This window comes from Myotis yumanensis, unplaced genomic scaffold (assembly GCF_028538775.1).
Source record: "Myotis yumanensis isolate MYYU_CA2020_CCGP unplaced genomic scaffold, mMyoYum1.0.hap1 SCAF_19, whole genome shotgun sequence".
Taxonomy (NCBI): domain Eukaryota; kingdom Metazoa; phylum Chordata; class Mammalia; order Chiroptera; family Vespertilionidae; genus Myotis; species Myotis yumanensis.
The window spans coordinates 4,608,586-4,631,393 of NW_027223770.1; the positions used below are offsets into that span (position 1 = coordinate 4,608,586).

Consider the following 22,808-nt stretch of genomic DNA (forward strand, 5'->3'; position numbering starts at 1 on the left):
TTAGAAGAGAGATGCCAGCACCAGGATTGAGTGAAGGGAAATGGCAGAGAGGAGGGAGGGAGAGGTAGTGTCCTGCAGATAAGACCTATCACCTAGGAGCGGCCAGCCCACCCAGCCAGAGCTCTGTGAGAAGTGGGTCAGAGACCGTTTATTTTAAATTAACAATGATACACTGTTAGCATCTAATCCTCAGACCCCCATTCAAGTGTCAACAGTGGTCCCACGGTCTTTTGGAACAAAAGGATCCAGTCCAGGACCACACCTGGCCTTTAGTTGTCCTGTCTTTTTAGTCTTTTCCAATCTGGAACAATTCCTTAATTTTTCATGGACTTTCATGACCTTGATAATTCTAAAGATTACAGGCCAGTTATTTTGTAAAATTTGTATTTGTCTGATGTTTGGATTCAGGTTAGAGATCTTGGGCAGGAACATCACAGTTGAGATGCTCTGTTCTTTTTATTGCATCCCAGCAGGTGGCTCCCAATTTCAGTTGGTCATGTTCATGATGATGTTCACTTTGGTATCTGCCAAGCTGCTTCACTGTAATTACCTAAGTATCTTGTAGGAAGGTGCTTTCAAACTATCAAAATAGCCATTCCTCATAAAACTTTCAACTCATTTATACTGTACAGACTTACATTTAACTGTTTAAGTCAGTGAGTTATGATCCATTATTATTATTATATACTAGAGGCCCAGTGCACGAAATTCGTGCATGGGGGTAGAAGGGGTTCCTCAGCCTGGCCTACACCCTCTCCAATCTGGGACCCCTTGGGGGATGTGCAGTCGGACATCCCTCTTGCAATCTGGGACCACTGGCTCCTAACCGCTACTGCCTGCCTGCCTGATCGCCCCTAACTAACTCTGCCTGCTGGCCTGGTCACCCCTAACTGCTCTCCCCCGCTGACCTGATTGCCCCTAACTGCCTCTGCCTTGACCCCCGCCACTGTGGCTTTGTCTGGAAGGATGTCTGGTCTAATTAGCATATTACCTTTTTATTAGTATAGATTTTTATACTTAAACTAGAGGCCCGGTGCACAAAAATTTGTGCACTCGGTCGGGGGGGGGGGGGGGGTCCCCCAGCCCGGCCTGTGCCCTCTCGCAGTCTGGGACCCCTCAAGCGATAATGACCTGCTGGCTTAGGCCTGCTTCTGGGTGGCAGAGGGCAGGCCCAATCCCTAGGTGCAGCCCCTGGTCAGGCTCAGAGCAGGGCCGATTGGGGAGTTGGGGCGCCGCCCCGTCATGCACAGAGCAGGGCGGATCAGGAGGTTGCGATGCCACCCTCAGTCATGCTCAGGGTAGGGCCAATTCGGGGGTTGGGGCACCGCCCCCTGTCACACTCAAGGCAGGGTCAATGGGGAGGTTGTGGCGCCACCTCATGTCACTCACAGAGCAGGGCGGATCAGGGGGTTGTGGCGCCACCCCTGTCACATACAGAGCTGGCCGATCAGGGGGTTGGGGCGCTGCCCCCGTCACGCACAGAGCAGAGCCCATCAGGGGGGTTGGGGCTCCGTACCCTGTCACACACAGAGCAGGGCCCGATCAGGGGGTTGGGGAGCTCCCCCCTGTCATGCACAGAGTAGGGTCAATAGGGGAGTTGGGGCACCGCGCCCTGTCACACACAGAGCAGGGCGGATCAGGGGGTTGGGGCGCCACCCCCTGTCACCCACAGAGCAGGGCCGATCAGGGGGTTGGGGCACTCCCTCCTGTCACACTCAGGGCAGGGCCGATGGGGTGGTTGTGGCTCCACCCTGTTACACACAGAGCAGGGCGGATCAGGGGGTTGGGGAGCTCCCCCCATCAGGCACAGAGCAGGACTGATCAGGGGGTTGGGGCGCCTTCCCCTGTCACGAACAGAGCAGGGCGGATAGGGAGGTTGTGGCCCCGCCCCCTGTCACACACACAGCCGCAGGGCGATCAGGGGGTTTGGGCGCTGCCCCCTGTCACGCTGCTCCAGGGGCCAGGAGGCCTCGCGGCTCCACTGATCCCAGTGCTGGGAGGCCTCGCGGCTCCGCTTGACACCGGGGCAGTGAGGCCTTGCTGCTCAGCTGATCCCGGTGCTAGGAGGCCTCGCTGCTCCGCTGATCCCGGTGCTGGGAGGCCTTGCTGCTCCGCTGATCCCGGTGCTGGGAGGCCTCGCGGCTCCGCTGATCCCGGGGCGTGAGGCCTCGCGGCTTCGCTGATCCCGGGGCGTGAGGCCTCGTGGCTCCGCTGATCCCGGGTTTGGGAGGCCTTGCGGCTCCGCTGATCCTGGGTTCGGGAGGCCTCGTGGCTCCGCTGATCCCGGTGCTGGGAGGCATATTACCCTTTTACTATATAGGATAGAGGCCTGGTGCATGGGTGGTGGCCGGCTGGTTTGCCCTGAAGGGTGTCCCGGATCAGGGTGGGGGTCCTGCTTGGGTGCCTGGCCAGCCTGGATGAGGGGATGATGGCTGTTTGCAGCTGGTCACACCCCCTTCAGGGTGGGGGTCCCCACTGGGGTGCCTGGCCAGTCTGGGTGAGGGGCTGAGGGTCGTTTTCAGGCTGGCAGGTGAGTGAAGCTCCCAACCTCTCCTTTTTTTCTTTTTTCTTTTATTCTGGGATTTATTTACCTTCTATGGCTGTCACTGGAGCTGAGAGCCGGCTTTAGCTCTGAGGCTCGGCTCCAGCTCTGAGACCTCGGCTGCTGAAAGCAGGTATCTGGGCTTTGTTTAGCTTCTATAATTGAAACACTGTTGCAACTCCAGCTCTGAGGCCCGGCTGGTTGAAAGCAGGTTTCTGGGGATTGTTTAGCTTCTATAATTGCAACATAGTTGCTTAGAGTGCAGCTCAGAGGCCGGCAGTGGCAGGCGGGGAACCTTGGCTTCCTCCATCACTGGAGCAAGCAAGCCTCCTGTTCGCTTCAGCTGCCTGGCTGCCGGCTGCCATCTTGGTTGGCAGTTAATTTGCATATCGCCCTGATTAGCCAATGGGAAGCGTGTCGGAGTACGGTTAATTACCATGTTTGTCTATTATTAGATAGGATTGTCACCAGGTTGACCCATGAGAATCTCTTTAGATTGGCTTTTTGTTCTTTTGGCATATCCCCACCTTTGAGTACTGTCTTGCTTTCTGGTACAAGGTTTTCAGGGTCTTGTACTGTTACTTTGCCTGCTCCAGCCCTGCAACAGTCCTTTTAGTGTAAAACTAGAGGCCTGGTGCACAGATTTGTGCACTGGTGGAGGGGCGTGGCCTGCCGGGATCAGCCCGCTGTGGGAGCGCCGCTCATCCCAGTCAGCCGAACGGCGGTGGACCCGCCTTCTGACCAGCTGCTGAATGAGAAAGTTAGTCTGAGCTGATATTTCGGGGTAATGTCTTGGGTAAAGGTGTGTTCTGTGTCCTGGAGGAACCTGCTGAAGAGCTTTGCACCCCAAAGCCACTTGGTGAATGTTCTTGATGTGTGATGCCAGGTCGGTGACACCATCGGGGATGTTTGGGGCAGCCATGCTCCAGGATCCTCAGCCATCAGGACAGCCTCTCTGGCAGGTCCATAGTCATGTCCCCTCTTGCCATCTGCCTATGCCAGCTCCCTGTGCTCTTTCTAGAACACACTTTAGAGGGCCTGCATCAGCTGGTGGGGTCAGGCCAGAGTCTGGATTGTCTCAGGTCTTTGATAGGTGCAGAGACTTGGTCTCACCCTGGGCCTGCTAGCAGCTGTTCTCGCTGCGGAGCAGCTGCTCATCCCAGTCAGCCGAGTGGCACTCCCACTGTGGGAGCGCACTGACCACCAGGGGTCAGCTCCTGCATTGAGCGTCCGGCCCCTGGTGGTCAGTGTACGTCATAGAGACTGGTAGACCGGTCGTTCTGCCGTTCGGTTGCTGGGCTTTTATATACACTGAGTGGCCAGATTATTATGACCACCTGACGTTTGTAGGCAAATTAGCTATAATTTTGCGCTGAAGTTGCTAGAGGGCCAGACCATTATAAATAGGGAAGCAGGTTGTTTACCACGACAGAAGTGATTTTGTTTCTGAAGATATGGGTAAACAATGTGATTTAACAGCCTTTGAACGTAGGATATATTTGAACGTGAGTGGCCAGATTATTATGACCACCCCATCAGTACTTTGTTGGGCCACCTTTTGCCTTCAATACTGCGGCGATTCTTCTTGGCATTGACTCCACGAGATGTTGAAAGGTGATATGAGGAATCTGACACCATGCCTGATGAATAGCACTGTCCAGTTCTGTGAGATTTGATGGTTGTGGAACCAGCTGCCTGATGGCTCTTTTAACTTCGTCCCACAAATGCTCAATTGGATTGAGATCTGGTGATTGTGGGGGCCACCTAAGCAAGGTAAAGTCTCTCTCATGTTCTTGAAACCACTCCTGCACAATACGAGCACCGTGACATGGCGCATTGTCTTGTTGTAAGAAGCCATCTCTATTGGGATATGCCATCAACATGATAGGATGAACTTGATCAGCAACGATACTTAGGTATGTTGTGCTATTCAGACATTGTTCCACATGAATTAAAGGGCCCAAATCATTGCCAGGAAAACATGCCCCAAACCATAACACTGCCCCCACTAGCTTGAAGGGTTGTACTCATGCATGTGGGGTGCATGCTTTCATGCTGTTTTCGCCAAATTCCCACTCTACCATCTGCATGATGCAACTGGAAACGTGATTCATCGGACCACATGACTTTTTTCCAATGCTCGACTGTCCAATCCTTGTGTTCCTTTGCAAATTGGAGACATTTTATCTTGGTAACTGCAGACAGCAAAGGTGTTTGAACAGGCCTTCGGCTTCCATATCCCATATGATGCAGTGTATGGCCAATTTGCCTACAAACATCAGGTGGTCATAATAATCTGGCCACTCACGTTCAAATATATCCCACGTTCAAAGGCTGTTAAATCACGTTGTTCACCCATATCTTCAGAAACAAAATCACTTCTGTCGTGGTAAACAACCTGCTTCCCTATTTATAATGGTCTGGCCCTCTAGCAACTTCAACGCGAAATTATAGCTAATTTGCCTACGAACGTCAGGTGGTCATAGTAATCTAGCCACTCAGTGTATATAGACTAGAGGCCTGGTGCATGAAATTCGTGCACGGGTGGGGTCCCTCCACCTGGCCAGCGATTGGGCCTGATCAGGACCATCTCGCCCAGTCCTGATCGGGGCCGATCAGGGCTGGTGGCCGGGAAGGGACCACAGGAGGGACCGCGGGAGAGCTCCAGGGCGTGTCCAGCCCTGTCTCGCCCAGTCCCGATCAGCCGGACCCCAGCAGCAAGCTAACCTACCGGTCGGTTGACCACTTGGTCGGACACTTAACATATTAGGCTTTTATATATATAGATTGTAACTCCCGGCGCGGAATGCTCAGCACGCACTTTCCCTCCAGCCCCTGGTCTTGGAGACCTCATGTCGTTCCAAGGCTCTGCTCACCCTTTCAGCAGCCACATGAAGTAAATTGCATTGTGTGCATGGGAATCCTTTGCAGGTTCCATGGGTGTGTCTTTACTTCGCTGCAGTTCTGATTACCCAACATTAGGAGAGACACCCTCATTATCAGGTAACACCATCGTGGTAAGACCCCTGCTCAGCCTACTGCAGCGGTTTTAAATAGGCCATGGGTCACGCTAGATGGTTTGGCTCAGTCGATAGAGCCACGGCCTGCGCACTGAAGGGTCCTGGGTTTGATTCCGGTCAAGGGCACATTCCTGGGTTGCGGGCTCAATCCCCAGTAGGGGGCATGCGGGAGGCAGCAGATTGATTCTCTCTCATCATTGATTTTTCTATCTCTTCCTCTGCCTTCCTCTCTGAAATCAATAAAAATATATTAACAAAAATAAAAATAAACAGGCCATGAATCAAACATCGCTGCTTTCAATCCATCCAGTCCCAACTGCCCCGCCCCCCCCCCCCCCCCCCCCCCCCCCCCACACACACACACACTCTGCTGGGGTCTGTAAAATGGGGTCAGGATTTCTACTTCAACCAAGGGGATGCTTCCGCATGGCCCTCCTTCCCTGCCCATCTCTGTCCCCAGTCCTGTAGAGTCTCTCCCTCCCTCCCCTCCATCTAAATTTGTGGGCCATGCTCTGCCCCCTCCTCCTGCGACCTCCTATCTGCAGCCTTCCCCTTTCTGCTCCAGGGGCGGAGCTCCCCAAAGGCTGTGAGGGGCAGGGCTGTGTGGGGCGGGGCGGGCCTGGGAGGAGAGCTGGGGTGACAGGTCACAGGGAGGAGTAGAAAGGGATGTGGAGCCTGTCCCATGGGAGAGGCACCGGGCTCCTCAGCTGCCCCCACCCAGGAGCTTTTCTAGGCCCCTGTGCAGCTGTCACCCTCTGCCCCTCGCCGCTTCCTTTCAAGTTTTGGACTCAGCCGTGCCCCCCTCTCTGCTGCGTCCCTGAGCCTGAGGCTGCCCCTTGGCCTCAGGTCCTGGCCTGTCTCCCCGTAATGGTGCTACCCACTCTCCTGGAGTACTTAGTGAAACTTAACAAATAAAAAGAAGCAGCTCTGAAGATTATAAATTGCACACTGAGAACGCCACAGCTCTTGGATCACAAGTAACAGCCTCCCACACTACCCGGTCCCTCCTGGCTCCCGCCCCCGCCCGCCTCTGCTCGGGGCTTGGGCCAAACCCAGGGACCTTCCTGATGGTTCTCACCTCACACCTCACTTTCCAGTGCAACCCACCAGCGCCTGCAGCAAGCTAACCTATCAATTGGAGCATCTGCTCCCTGGTGGTCAGTGCGCATTACAGCGACTGGTCAAGCAGTCCAACTCCCAGCTGAACTCCGTGGAGGGGACAATTTGCATATTAGGCTTTTATTATAATAGGATGTGCATCTAATCTGTCTTTGGTGCTGCCCCTCCCTTTGGTGGGCTCAGAGCGTCCCTATATGTGGATGCCTTCTTCACCCTGCATGGCTGTTGATACCGTATATTGGACTGTCCCCACACATGTTTGCAGCCCTTCTCATCCTGCTTGTGCCTGGTATCCTGTTCTGGGCCACCATGCCTCTCTTTTACCTCCCGGCACTGATGCTCACCTTATTCTGCTCCACATGGCTTTAAGACTGAACAGTTCAGGAAGGGGAGGTGAAGAGAAAGAGAAAGTACTTAGATTTAAAAAGAGTGAGTTGACTTTAAAGAAAGACACTAAGAAAATAATTGGACAGATAATATATGGATCTGGCAAAAATTGCGAGCAAAGTAAGAAAATGGGTGAGATTTGTGGGATGCTGGGCTAAGTGATTTTTTTTTAAAACTAGAGACACTAGTTTAGGCTTAAAGAGAGAAAAGGGCATTTTTCTCTCCCTCACATTTACTTTGTATTATAATTGTCTAAAAGATTTCTTTTTCCTCTAGGTTTCATTTTTTGAGGAAGAACGGAACATATTATCTCAGAGCACAAGTCCTTGGATCCCCCATTTACAGTATGCCTTTCAGGACAAAAATAACCTTTATCTGGTGAGTATTTGTGTCTATCTGCAAGTAGCCAGTGCTCTGATATTGGATATCACAGTCATAGAACTGAATGTGGTTCTTGCTCAGACAGTCCATGGTACCTCTCATTCACTCAGTTGCTTTTCTGACTCCCAGGTGTCTTCCTGTTCTTCTTACCCTAAAGATTAAGGGCTAGCCCATTTAGAAACAGCCCCACTTACTGTTGGGTAGTATAGCTATGACTTAAAGGTCAATAATGAGAAATCATTTATTTGGGAATAGTCTGATATCACCTTTAATAGAGTCTTGCTTTAATTTTTTAATTGAGGTATAATTGATATATAATAATTATATTTCAGATATATAATACTTTTTGATATTTGTGTATATTGTGAAATGATCGCCACAATAAGTCTAGTTAACATCATTAAAAAAATTTTTTTTTAATCCTCACCTGAGGACATGCTTGGAGATACATAGATAGATAGATAGATAGATAGATAGAAACATTGATCAGTTGCCTTCCATACACTCCTTGACGGGGGATCAAACCTACAACCCTGGTATATGCTCGGACTGAGAAGCGAACTGGCAACCTTTTGGTGCACAGGATGATGCTCAAACAACTGAGCCAGTCCAGCTGGGCAAAAAGTTTTAATTTTTAAAAATTGAGATAATTCATAATTATTAAGAAAATGCAATCACTGAAGAACTGTATGACATAGAAGGGAAAATGCTCTTTCTTTCTAGTTTATTTTCTAGTAGAACAAATATTAATGGTTATGCATGTTCTCTCTGACTCTTAATTGTGCCTCATGGGAAAAGTATTTCTATGTCTATATTTATAACACATATGTATAGTTTATTTTACAAAAAATGTTATATTACTCTCTGCTCTGCTCTTCACCTTGCTTTTTGCCTTTAAACGATTTGTCATGGACATCTTTCCAGATTAGTACATACAGATCTGCCTCACTCTTTGAATGGCGCCATAGGTATTTCTGATATACATGTAACATAAGTTGTAGAACGCTAAAATTCATTTTGGGGTCTTGTTTAGGTTCTTGGGGGTTTAAATTCTTAAAGTAAAAAAATAAAATGTATCCTAGAAACAGTTTTTGTCTCTGATTCAGCCCTTAAAACAAGACTATATAAATTGTATAGAGGATCATGTAAGAGAGAGATGGGTTTCTATTTATCTTGAAATTTCACGGGGCTTCTTTTGGGGGGACGTTACTGCCTTTATTTCCAACCTGGAATAAACAGTTTATGTACTTTGGTTTCATATTAGTTGAGAAGCCCTCCTCCTGCCCCACCCCCCCCGCCTAGCCTTCTAAGCAAGGACATTCTTACAGACTGTGTTGGGAGACTGGCCTTGCACCAGCCACATGCTCCTTCAAAACCAGCACCACATCTCCTTGTTTATGGCCTGAAACTTCTTTTCCTTGAATATTGTCTGGGAAGCTTTTCTTCCTTGAGATCTGGGGCATGGAGGCCTGTCGTTCACAAATGACCTTGATGTGTTTTTAGGTTCACTGATATCCTAGGATATTTGCTGCAAATGCAACAATTGCCTTGTGGTGTCTGTATCTGAGAGAGTTCCTTATGTTTGGGGGTGGTAGCAGACTTCTTGATTAGCCTGCAGAAAAGAAATTCCCTTGAAACCAGCAGGGGTTTGTTTGTTTGTTATTGTTCTTGTGGATATTTTAATTAGAACTCTGCAAATGATTTAGAAGACCAGCTTGTGAGGATAAGCTTTATTTTCAAGGCAATACAAGCAATCTTGGAACTAGGAAAGGCACTGATTTTTGGCAAAAGCTGAGCCCACAGTTTTCTGGTCTGCCTTGCACTGCTCTGTAAGCTCATATTTCTCTTCCTCTGGGTTGAAGAGCTCACCTTCTAGATATCCAATCTCATGCAGCTTCTTCTTAAAACTACGCATTGTTTAGGACTGTAACACTATCGAGGTCAGCTTTGGTAGGGCGATGACAAATTCTGAGTGTTCTGTGTAACTCAGATGACAACTACTGGTCCAGTCACACTGCTCAGTTGCTTCAGGGGAATGGTCTCTGTGGTGGCCATTGGGGATGACCAGAGGGAACCTAGGAGTGACCATTGTCTTTTATTTTGTTATTTTTCATGGCTCAACAGTTTTCAAAGCATATCTTCAGGAAGTAATATTTGGGCATTTTGAGAATTTTAAACTCTTTTGGTGTCCCCATTTTCATCCTTACCAGTTGGCTTTGTCACAATGGTAAGAACCTACCCTTTCTTTTTAATTTGTGGACTTAACTGGTGTGGACTTCTGCTCGAACATAGCCTTCCTGGAATAGCTCATGGATTGGGAATACCTGCCGTTCCTCTGCTAGGATGGCTCCCGGCTGCAGGGGTTTCCTTTTTGGGGTCTTTTCGCTCTGGGCCTTCCCTCTGGATTTTGTCCCTGGCATCGGCATCCTTAGCTTAAGGACCATCTTCTCAGGTTATCTACCCGCCGACTTGCAAGATGGGAATGATCACAAAACAGCTGCTTTCTGGAGTTCTGGTTGCCTCAGCACATTGATACCTGGTTGCAGCAGCATTTTTATGCCCTTCTTTAGTAGCTCAATTGAGTATCACTGATGGCATCTTGTAATTATCTCCTTGTCTGTGTTGTCTTCTCAATTACTGTGGTACTTTGGAGTAAAATGCTTGCTAAGGGTACAGTTTTCATATAAAAATCCAAACTTAGTATAGGAATCAAGGTGAGATTACAGATCCACCATCCCTTATCTGCAATTCTGAAACACCCAGAGCTCTGAATAACCTCAAGTTCTTTTGTTACTTATTTGGCAGCAAAGCCTGACTTGAACTCCAGCAAAACCTGACCTGAACTCTCTTATTTATTCCCTTTAGTGCGACTATTCATCCATTTTGCTGCAAAATTATGAATGTATTTTATTACAGGGTGCTATCCCAGGCCCTACCCTTGGTGTTACATAATATAAAGTATATGCACATTTTACCCTTCTGAAACCTGGGAATGCATTCTGCTGAAAGATCAGGGGATTGTAGATCTACTTTGGTATCATAAAGTTCTAAATTTCCATTATACCGTTTGACCACTTAGAGATCATCAAACCTTTGAAGTTTGGGGAAACATGCAAATCATGGTAAGCTCCCCTGGCAGTTGAACATCATTGGTAATGCAAATGCATTTAATTGATGAAACACTTTGTATTAATGAAAAAAAAACCTATAGGATTCCACCTCCGATATATTTCTCAGCGCTATCTCTGTTCTCCAGCCCTGCTTCTGGTGTGAGTTCCGGCCGCCATCTTTTGCCTGCATTACTGCATTAACCTCCTAGTGTTCTCCCTGCCATCTGTCTTGCCCTTCCCCCAGGTCTTCCACACGGTGCAGCCAAGTCGTCCTGCTGTTAAAACCCTTCAAGACTCCCTGCTGCACTCTGGATGAAGTCCAGACCTTCCCACGTGGTTTACATGGCCTTTTTTTTTTTTTTTTTTTTTTTGCATATGTCTCCATCCTGTGCTTACCATTTCTTTCCTTTCCCTTGACATTCACCCTAAACTTCCTTTGGTTTTTTGAACTTGCCCCTGACCTTTCTCCATGCTGATCCCTCTTTCTTTGTTTCTCTGGCTTACTCTGATTTCAATTTCTGGGCTTAGACCAGATGATACTTCTTTTAGAAATTCTTTTTTTTTTTTTTTTAATAATTTAAAAAAATTTTTAAATAAGAGTTGAGGTACAGTATAGTAGTTTCAGGTGCACAACCCAGTGATTGGACACTTATATAACTTACTCTTTTAGAAATTCCTGCCGGACTCTCTACTGGACTCACTGCACCCCTGTATTTCCTCTTTCTGAGCGGGTGTTGGTCTCCATCACCGGGCTACTCCCTCCATGAAGGGAGGGATTATGTCTCCCTTGCTTCAGTAGAGTTTCCCCAAGTAAATGCTTAAGAAATATTTATTGGATGAATTCATGATTGATTTCACAGAAATTTGATTTGTATACAAATTTACTCATTGTGTTATGGAAATAATATGTTAGCAGTATGAGTTTTGTTACTCTAAAGTGTATAATTTAAAATAGACACTGGGATTTTCAAAATTTGGAGTGCAATGCAAGGAAATTGAACTTGGGCCCTTTGGAATTTTGATGGTTAAAAATTTCCCATTTGTAGTTACATACTAATGAATGTGGCTTACAATTCCTGGTATATAGAAAATTGTAGCAAGTTCTTTGTAACATCTGGTTCTATCTAACAGGGCTAGTCCTGCATTCTGGCAGGTGGCCCATGGAAATAGTGCTGTTTTAATATGGTTCATGATGAAATCTGTTCAGTTCTGAATAGCAGATGCCTTTGCCAGTGTCCTTCCACTAAGGAGCTGATCTTTACAAAGGAAACATGGTTTTGCAACTCATCACTTGTAATATTGTTACATCTACATTCTTTGTGAAATTCTTAAAGCTTGCTGGTTTTTTTTGTATTGATGTTTTTTATACTGTGGATCTCTTCAGGCAGCCTTAGCACTGAGCCTACAACTAACCCATGAATCTTCTTTCCCTCCTGTGGCCTTATATCAGCTTCCCTCTGCTCATTCCCAATGTCCCTCCCCTCTATTGCACACAGGGAGGTAGTAGTTAAGGTATAGGCTAAGGCAGTGGTTCTCAACCTGTGGGTCGCAACCCCTTTGGCGGTCGAAAGACCCTTTCATAGGGGTCGCCTAAGACCATATCAGATATTTACATTACGATTCATAACAGTAGCAACATTACAGTTATGAAGTAGCAACAAAAATAATTTTATGGTTGGGTCACAACATGAGGAACTGTATTTAAAGGGCCAGAAGGTTGAGAACCACTGGGCTAAGGTATTGTAATGAAAAGACCACAAAATATAGTCCTTGCAGGTGGAGCAGCTGTGATACTTCAGGTACTCGGTTTCCTTCCATCTTGTGATTCCCCCTAATGTTGTATTCATCGATGTGCTTGAACTGGGACCATTTCATGCCTTTATTTCCCCCAACTGGTAGGAGAAAGGAGAGCAAGGCAGAGCAGCCACATGTCTTTTACAAAGGATGATATGGAAGTGGGGCACATCATTTCCTCTCACATTTTGCTGACCAGACCTTCGTCACATGACTACACATCTGTATTGTCTAGCTGCATAGCCTATATCCAGCTAAAATTCTTACTACAATGGAAGAATGGATTTGGGGGACAAGTTATATAGTCTGCCACAGAGATGAAAGCAGTGGGTTTGAAGCCAGGCTCCCTAGACCCACCTCCCAGACTGTTATTACATTATATTGTCGCATCCCAAACCACTTCTAACATGACCCTGGTTCTCATGTCCTGCTTGGGATTACTGCTCTATTCTTCCTGTTTCTCTTTCAATGCACAGCCATGCAATTATGTAGACAGTCTTTCCTTTCTGTGTAGGAGCAATTTAGAGGTGGGCTGTTTCCAGGCAGTGACCCTGTGGCCTGTATGAACACCAGCCTGTGCTGTCGTTGGGAGTCTGGAGAGAGCGAATACAACTTCATTGTTTATTTTACTGAAATGTGGCAGCTTGCGATAGTTTTGACAGCAAAGACATGTGCTGTTTTGATCTCACTGGTAAGATTACCCAGTTTTCAGGCTTGTCTCAGAACTCGCCAGCGTGTTCACGCGCTGCTGCTTCGGGAGCCAGGGTTTGGAAGACAGCTGCCCGTCAGAAGGAGGCTGTTACTTCCAATGTAGGTCCTTGTTTCATTACTGTTCCTGGTCTGGTCTGTCCGGAGTCATTGGCCTTTTCAGCTTTAATTTTCTCAATGGCGAAATAAGATTTTAATACCTTTTATGGACCCCAGTTCAGTTGCTGAGTGTGTTACCTTTGGGGGTTTGAGTTCTCCATGCCTTTGACATAGTTGTTTTGTGTCCTGGTCTTCAAGGCATATTTCAAGTGAGTGAATTTAGAGTTTTACCATCTTAGGTGTCCCTGTTTAGTTACATTGTCCCAGTTTGCCTGGCACCACCCTCAGTTTCTAATTCAGTCGGTCTGGGGCGGGGCCCAAGAATTTGCATTTGTAATCAGTTCCCAGGTGAGGCTGCTGCTGCTGGACCCCACTCTGAGAACCAAGATCCTATAGCAACTGGTATAGCTATAGTTAGCGTCTGGTTCCTGCGTCTTCCTCCCACTCCTTCAGTATTAGTATTAGTATTAGTATTAGTATTAGTATTAGTATTAGTATTAGTATACACATCTGAGATCCCTTTTCTGGTTCTTTTAGGCCAAGCATGTTACCTACTCATTCCCCTGCTGTTAGCTAGCCACAGGTGTTTCACCATCCACGTCTATTTCCTTTAACCTTCCCTATGCCTTCGGAAATAGCCCCTTCATTAATTCATATCCTCTGCTACCTAGTTTGTGATATCTGTTTCTGGCCAGGACTGTGGGTGATTCAGTGCTCAATGAGTTTTTGAATTCATGGATGAATCAGGCTGGGACTCATAGTTTCTGAAATAAAAGGCCTCCTCTCTTTTTCTCTTGGTCATCTTGCCCTTCAAGAATAATTTAGGGTCTCTGCCAGGGCCCACTCTGCTTAGAGGATCCCTTCCTTGCTCCCTCATGCCAAAGATCAGGAATACCGGGCAGAGCAGGTAGTGATGCCAATAGCGTCGTTATGTTTCCATGGCACTTTTAGGCTTGCTGATTGTAGTGCAAGCATTTCAAGGACAATATTACAATATTTCCAAGTGATGGCCAGCACAGTGTGCTCTAACGACACCCTAGGCAAATTAGAATAGAGTACTAAAGAACTATTAAATAGTCATACACCCTACATATGCATACATGTGTAAGCAAGTGTGCAGGTATGTGTGTGTGTGTACGTGTGCACACACCCACTTGCACACTCACTCTTGGTTTCAAATGCAGCACAGCTGATGGGATTCGCCATCTTTGTACTTGGGGGTATGGACGCAAACACCAACAGAGAAGCATATAAGACTTGCCCTTTAATTAGCATCTGCAGCTGCTGTCATCAGAAGGGTCTGTCTCTGTTGGCCTGAATGTCTTTGCTTTAAAAGAGCAAGTCCATTATAGCTCCAAGCCTGGCTCGTCTGTCAGCTGCTGTGCTTTCTCTGCCATCGCAGGGTTGTCACACTATTTAGGGCTATTTCACTGCAGGGCTCTTTCCTCCTCCCACTTCCCCGGCCTTTGATTACCATGCCTTGGCACTCGCCGTTTGGGTGACCTGCAGCTGTTCAGTGTGTGCGGGGACATCTCTCGTCCTTGCAAAGATGGGGGATTGTTGCTTCAGTGCCGACAGCCTGGTTACTTTCCAGCCCTTTGTTGTCAGTGATCTTGTCTTGATTTGCAGAAAGGCTCCAGGTAGTCATTGAAAAAAAAATGTACACAACAGAAGTGATAGTTGTATTAAGGCCAAGTTTCATACAAGGGCACCTTTGCTATGGAAACTTTTCAACTGGTCGGAGTAGGGAGCCCCGGGCAGCGGGTCTAGTACAGGGCTGGGCTGGCTGCATTAGAATCACCTGGTAGCGCACAAAAATGCAGGCCCCTAGGCCCCACCCATGGAGCTTGATCCATGGAGTCTGAGTTGGTCCCTGGAATCCACATTTTTAACAAGATCCTGAATGGTTAGGATGGGAAGAGACATACTTTACGCTTTCATGCTGCTTAATTAAAAATAAATTTTTTCATTCCATTAGAATTCCAGCTCCATGAAGAAAGCTGTTTTCCTAATATCTAAAACAGTGCCTAGCACATAGTAGGCACTCACATATTTATTTGGATGAATATATTTTATCTGTTTTAAAATAGTGCTTACTTACCCAAGTGATTCTGGTGGGTAGGCAGGTTTGAGGAGCCCTGTCCAAAGGACTTACCAGTCTAAGTAGGTTAGAAACCATATTTTGGGGGGACCAACATCTCACTGGGCACCACTGAATAGTAAAACCAAGTGATGTGAATGATCAGTCTGGAACTTTGGCCTTAATTTGTTGATAGTGTTCTGTTGATGCCGCTCTTAAAGACTCTTAGTTTGTGACTTTTTCTTTCTTTTTCTTTTTTTTTGGAATGTTAATCTTTATTCTTTTTGTTGTTGTTGTTGTTGTTAATCCTCACCCGATGATATTTTTCCATTGATTTTTTTAGAGAGAGTGGAAGGGAGGGGGAGAGACAGAGAGAGAAACATGGACTGGTTGCCTCCTGCACTTGCCCTGACCAGGGCTGGGGATTGAGTTTGCAACCGAGGTATGTGCCTTGACCAGAATTGTACCTGGAACCTTCCAGTCCACAGACTGACACTCTAGCCACAGAGCCAAACTGGCTTGGCTCTTAGTTTTTAACTTTTGATGATGCTTTTGGAGCCTCTTGATTTGGTACCATTTTTAAAAGCCCAAATGTGTTTTCTGAAAGTGCCCGAGTCCTGGTTCTTTATTGTATCTCTAAGCTCAACAGCAAGATGATTGATTAAGCTGGGGTTGGCCCCAGCCACGCCATCTTCCCTATGGGCTCCATTCAGACCAGATGAACAACTATCCCAGTAGGATAAGTTTAGGATATGGGTAACATCTTGGGATAGCCAAATCTACTCAATAAATAGCCAAGCTAAGTTCTCCTAATGGTGCCCAGTTGGAATTTTTGTATGGTAATCTGGAATCATCTTGGTGGGTCAAGTTCGAGTAGCTTCTTTGATAAGTACCCAGTCTATTTAGGTAGGTTTGTAATTTCGTATGTCTCTTTGGCCTCATGTTGTGGAGCATGCTGCCTAGCAGCTGTTGTAATTTTTGTTGCTTGTCTTCTCAATCAGCCCTGGTTTTGAAGAAATAAAAAGTTGTTTGACTTGTAGAAAAGGCAAATCTAGTTTGGGCAGAGATTTCTAGCTCAGGAAATTTTATTTTTTTGAACAGCATGCATATCTTTTTGCCTTTCTAAGAGATGGTTCTTATTTTCTAAACTGTTTTACTGATTATTACAAATGGACTCTTCAGGAATAGCTGGTAAGTACTAAATAGTGGTCAATTTGTGAGTTCTTAAAAGTTGTCAGTGGCTGCTATGCATTGACTTTCTCATCCTTAAACTTAAAAGCTGTTCCATTTTTCACATCTTTAATAGAGTCAGGTTAGAAAATTTATAACTGCTACGTGTCGTCATAAATATGCATTGTTCTTATTTTAAGACATTTCCATTCTAAAAGTGTGACTACTAGTGTTATCTGTGAATCTTGGGGGGATGTTTAAGACCTTTTTGATGGTAATATGTATGTAAAACAGACATCAAAATTAGCATTCATTCACCCACATACCAGGGCCTATAGAAAACCAGGTTGAGGTGAGTGGGTGAGCTATAGGCAGCTAGGTGGCTCCTGTGGGCTCCTTCAGCACAGGGACAAGTAGCTTATGTCTGCTGTGAATTTGGGGGACATGAAGTCTACATTTTAGCTGCCTCCCCTGCTAAGTGTTGCTGTTCTTGTTAGTTCATAGATCAAATCAAATGGAACCTTACTCTTCAAATTGTCCAGTCTCTGGTTGAGTATCTGCCATGTGTGTGATGCCATGTGAATGGGGGAGAGTCCTGGGTGATGTGCAGCCCTCCGGGAGGACATGCAAGTCACTGATTCCTTTTGGGGCCTCTGGCGTGGGGCTGGCTCGGTGTGGGGCAGAGTCTTTACTTGACCAGCCTGGGGCCTCTGGGGATATGTGCCAACGCTCCTTGTTTGACTTGACTAGAGCTTTCTTCTAATTCTGGACTAAAAGCAAACAGGAGTTTGGAGGAGGATGGAGAGAATTCACTTCCCAGAGTGAAAGGACGTGAACAATGTGGACGGCCTTGTTGGTGCCAGGCTTTGTATTGAGAGGGTTCTTTGTGTGGGAGAAGTTTTTTGCTAATCAAATATTTTTCTGTTTGTTTTGTTAATCCTCACCCAAGGATATTTTTTCCATTGAGTTTTAGATAGGGTGGAAAGGAGAGGGTGAGGGGGGAGAGAGAGAGAGAGAGAGAGAGAGAGTGAGAGAGAGAGAGAGAAACATTGATATGAGAATTATTGGTTGCCTCCTGCATGCGACCGACCAGGGCCAAGGCTTGAATCTGCAACCCAGGTATGTGCCCTTGATCGGAAATTGAACCCTCAACCCTTCGGTGTGTGGGCCAATGCTCTAACCACTGAGAAACACCAGCCAGGGCACTAACCGCCCTGTGTATATACTAACAAATGTAATAATTTGTGTTTTTTTTCCTACATTCACAACAAAGGAGCTGTACTTTATCCTGCATAGGATGCCACTCGATATTACCATGGACAGCTCTCCATGGCAGTGTGAATAGATCGAGTCCATTCATTTTTGATATCTGCATCTTAGCCTACTGTTTAGGTGGATCACATTTTAGCAGTTTCTTACTGATGGATAGTTGGGTGACGTCCAGGTTTTTTTCTTGCGTTACAAACAGTGCTGCAGTGAATCTGTTTATCTGTCTACAAGCTATTACAAGTTCCTGTAAAATAGTCAGAAGTGGACTATGAGACCAAAGAGTATATGTTCACGTTTAAATATTTAATAGAGTCAGATTGCCTTCCACCCTGACTGACGGTTAAAGGCGAAGATGGTATCACATTTATTGCACGCCTGCTGTGTTCCGCTGGGCGCTGAGGGGAATGCAGAAGGGGTGCAGAGGTTCGTTGTCCTCCAGGATTTCCATCCAGGCTGTGTACTCACCCTCGGGGATGCCTGTCAGTGCCGGTGGGTGGGCGCATGGGAGGATTTAATTCAACTTCTCAAGCTTGCCTTGTAGACATTGTGCATGGGGTCTGGTACTAGTCTTTCGTTTTATTGATTCTCTTGGGAAACAGATACCATTTCCTTAGGGCAGGGACCTCATTCTACGTGACTTATAATACGTCTCACACATCTTCATTACTTTGTGGAGACATCGTAATTATAACATGTCAGGCAGGATTTGAGGATCTAATTGAGACATTTCCTTTTTGTGTGTGTGTATGAAGAATTAATAGCTTTGGCATTCTATACAGGTCATGGACTATCAGCCTGGAGGGGACTTGCTGTCACTTTTGAATAGATATGAGGACCAATTAGATGAAAACATGATTCAGTTTTACCTTGCTGAACTGATTTTGGCTGTTCACAGCGTTCATCTGATGGGATATGTACATCGGTAAGTGACACTCTCTGGTACAATAGTGAGGGTTTAACTGTATCACCTAAGAGTTCCAACAATAGAATGAATGGATGAATGACTTAGGCATCAAAATAACATTTCATCTAATTTTTAGCCAGTCTTAACTATAACTGGCTGAAATGAAATTTTCCAAAATGGCAGTCATTTCAGCTTGCCCATTCAACAGTGGAATAGATCTAGAATGGTAACGTTCTCAAGTTTGCTAGTTAGGTGTGTGAACGTAGTTAATTAAGACCAGGAGCTCTTAGAGGGGTCTTTGCGTTACATGGTAGAAAGACAGAGTTTGACTTGCCGAAGGAGCTGACATACCATGTAGGAAGAGAACCATGGAATTGTACTTCTGACCTCGCCTGTTGTAATTTACAAAGGTGTTCCGCACGATCCTCGCTTGAAAAGTGTTTCTGTGCATCCTCACTATTTGATGTTTTATGTCCCCAAGAATGTTGTGGGAATGGAATGTGGTTATACCAGGAATCATAGGAGTCCTCCTCCTCCTCCTCTTCTTCAATGTATTTTGCAAATGTGTGCTTATTATTTATATCCATCAATAGGGAGGTCTGTATAGCAGAACACAGACACTTAGATTTTTTTAAAATTTAAATTCTTTATCGTTTAAAGTATTACATATGTCTCTTTTCCCCTTTTCCCCTCATTGACCTCTCCCCAACCATTCCCCCCCCCCTCCCCCCCGACATGTCCTCACCCTCCTACTGTTTGTGTCCATGGCTTATGCTTATATGCATGCATACAAGTCCTTTGGTTGATCTCTTAACACCCCCCTAACCACTCCCCCTTCTTCCCTCTGAGATTGGACAGTCTGTTCGATACTTCTGTCTCTGGATCTATTTTTTTTTCATCAGTTTATGTTGTTCATTATATTCCACAAATGATGAGTTCATGTGATATTTCTCTTTCTCTGACTGGCTTATTTCGCTTAGCATAATGCTCTCTAATTCCATCCATGCAGTTGCAAATGGTAAGAGTTCCTTTTTTACAGAGCATAGTATTCCATTGTGTAGATGTACCGCAGTTTTTTAATCCACTCATCTGCTGATGGGTACTTAGGCTGTTTCCAAATCTTAGCTATGGTGAATTGTGCTGCTATGAACATAGGGGTGCATATATCCTTTCTGATGGGTGTTTCTGATTTCTTGGAATTTATTGCTAGAAGTGGGATTACTGGGTCAAATGGGAGTTCCATTTTTAATTTTTTGAGGAAACTCCATACTGTTTTCTACAGCAGACACTAATTCTTGGCCGAATCAATATCCTAGGTAAGCAGGCATTTGCTGATTGGCATGGAGAAGACAACACTAATTTGTGGCCTGATTTTCTTACAGAGACCTCAAGCCTGAGAATATTCTCATTGATCGGACGGGACACATCAAGCTGGTGGATTTTGGATCAGCTGCTAAAATGAACTCAAATAAGATGGTAACAAAATGCAATAAGCTAGTGTAATAGAGGTTGTACTGGAAAGCGTGCTGTGATCCTCATAAGTTTGGGAAATACTGGGATAAAGCTGGGTAACATTTTGGAGCCTTTTTCTGACAGTGTGTGAAATGACTTCTCGAGGGGGATGAGAGTGGGGATGGGGACCCAGAGCTGTTTCCCAGACTTACTTGACCTTGGCACCCTTTATGTATAACTAGAGGCCTATTGCAGGAGGATTCCTGCAAGAATAGGGCTTCGCTCCCGTCTCTGCCACTCCTACCCCGCCCTTCTCTGCTGCTTCTCTCCCGCCCTTCTCTGCCGCTCCTACCCCACCCGTCTCTGCCATTTCTCTCCTGCCCGTCTCCGCTACCTCGGCTCCATTGCTTGGCTTCCTTCTACGGTGTCTTCAGTCTTCGCTCCCAGCCGGCATATGCAAATTAGCCTCCATCTTTGTTGGCAGTTAATTTGAATATCGCTCTGATTAGCCAATGGTGGATGTAGCGAAGGTATGGTCAATTTGCATCTTTGTCTATTATTAGATAGGATACCTGTTCACATCCTTCAAGACATTTTTAGAAACATTCTTATAGTTTGGTTTAAAAGAGAGAAAAGTGCTTATTTTGTTTTCCCTGCCTGGTAGAGACTGTCTTCTGTTACATTACGGTTTTTTTTAACCTTAAAATATTTTGATGAAATGTAATCTTCTTTATTTCAAATCCTCTATTTTTCATGCAGCAAAATTAAAGTTAATCATCAGAGCATTTGAACCAAATACCCTAGGTGTTAAGAACCAAGTGCTCAAAATGTTAATCCTGAGTCCTGGAACTATGGTAAAAATTAACAAATATCCCATGTGCTAAATAGTAAGGCAGGAGGGCAGCTATTGAGAGCAAGAGTGAGAATACTTTAGGAAAAAGATGACAAAAAAAAAAAGATTAAAAAAATCTAATAAAGTTGATACATATTAAAATGTGAATTTGGAGGTCAATTATGCAAAAAATGATAAGTCTAAGAGAAAATCGACTTAGGTTTTAAGACTCATTTCACAACTGAACCACTCGGTGACCTAGACAAGTCCTTAAGAGTTTGGCCTTTTATTCTTTTTCCAGAAAGTACTGATTCTAGTCAAAATGCACAAATTAAGAGGTTAGAGGAGCTGCTCTTCGAAATGCCCCCCAACTGTGAGAGTTAAGTTCTTTTTGTAAAGGCCAATATGTAGAATTACCTTTCTTTCTCAAATTTCTTGAAGGAAAGGTGGGTATTATTTCAAATTATGTTTTATAATCTATTCCTCTTGACCATTACATTAAGAATTAGGTTATAGAACCAAAACATTTTGTTTTTAAAATTATGTGCAATTCCAAAACAGGCATGAAAATGTAGGTGTTGAAATTATGGTGGAATAAAGCTCTGCAAAAAAAGTTAAATACAGCAGAAGTTTTACCACATAAGATTAAAAAAAACTTGTACATTACATTTGTAACAAAATCTTATGCATCTAGAAATAAATTGGGCCATAGGTACATAATCTGATAATTGGAGCATAGGTACGTAGTCAGCACCACTGACATTTTGGTCTGGAGAATCCTTTGTTGTGGGCTGTCCTGTGTGTTACAGGATGTTTAACTGCATCCCTGGCCTCTATCCACTAGGTATATGCCAATAGTACCTTCTCCTCCAGTTGCAACAACCAACCAAAAATGTCTCCAGACATTACCACATGTCCCCTGGGTGGCAAAATCACCCCGGGTTGAGAATCACTGCTGTGGATTGAGAAGCATCTGAAATCTAGTTAATGTGTTTGCAATAAACCTGCTCAGAATGCGAGGCTAAGATCCAGTGTCACTGCTTGCTGAAGAAATGGGAATTAGGACGAAGGCCCTATCTCTGCATCTGGAGTCATTCTCTTCAGACCCCTTGTGGCAGAGACAGGACTCCCATTCATTTCCGGTTCTGTTTTTCAGTGCTTCGAACTGACCTTTTCACTTCTAATTGTAGCACCTTCACTCCAGCAGGGAGCCTCCCAGAGACACTATTTTATTGGCAGCTCAACGAGCTTAACCCCGGATTATTTGGGTCAAGGAGATGGTACTCAGTCCTGTACACTCAAGAATATTGCACTCCTCTCCTTGTGGAGACAGAATCATTCTCTAGAACTTCCTGCTTCTAGGGCGAGCATGTGACAACCAGAGAAGTAGGGGTTTTTAGCACTGTTGTAAGTGCAAAGGCCCTTTTATTATAGAAAACCAAGTATCTGCAGTCTAGATCGAGTATGGATATCCTCCTATATAATAAAAGACTAATGTGCAAATCGACAGAGCGGCAGAATGACTGGTCACTATGACGCACACTGACAGCTAGGGGGCAGACACTCGATGCAGGAGCTGCCCCCTGGTGGTCAGTGCACTCCCACAGGGGGAGCACTGCTCAGCCAGAAGCCCTGAGCCAGGCTCACAGCTGGTGAGCACAGCAGAGGTGGCAGGAGCCTCTCCCGCCTCCGCGGCAGGGCTAAGGATGTCTGACTGATGGCTTAGGCCCACTCTCTGTGGGGACATCCCCCAAGGGCTCCCGGACTGCGAATTTTGTGCACTGGGCCTCTAGTAGAATTATAATTTTATTTATTTATTTATTTGTATTTTTGACCAATGGAGGTAGGTTAGAAATGTGTTTCCATTAAATAGAAGATTTTATGGCCCTGGCCAGATAGCTCAGTTGGTTAGAGTGTTGTCTCTATACACCAAGGTTGTGG

The 22,808-nt window shown here is 45.6% G+C and overlaps 1 protein-coding gene across 3 annotated transcripts in view; it reads left to right on the top strand.

Moving 5' to 3' along the window:
* CIT (citron rho-interacting serine/threonine kinase) overlaps nucleotides 1-22,808 on the top strand; it is a 161,518-nt gene that overhangs the window by 11,180 nt on the left and 127,530 nt on the right. For all 3 annotated transcript variants that reach the window (XM_070400230.1, XM_070400231.1, XM_070400232.1), the window contains exons 5-7: nucleotides 7,345-7,446; nucleotides 18,459-18,601; nucleotides 19,966-20,059. In XM_070400230.1, the coding sequence (XP_070256331.1) occupies nucleotides 7,345-7,446; nucleotides 18,459-18,601; nucleotides 19,966-20,059 (339 nt within the window). The remainder of the gene's footprint in view (nucleotides 1-7,344; nucleotides 7,447-18,458; nucleotides 18,602-19,965; nucleotides 20,060-22,808) is intronic.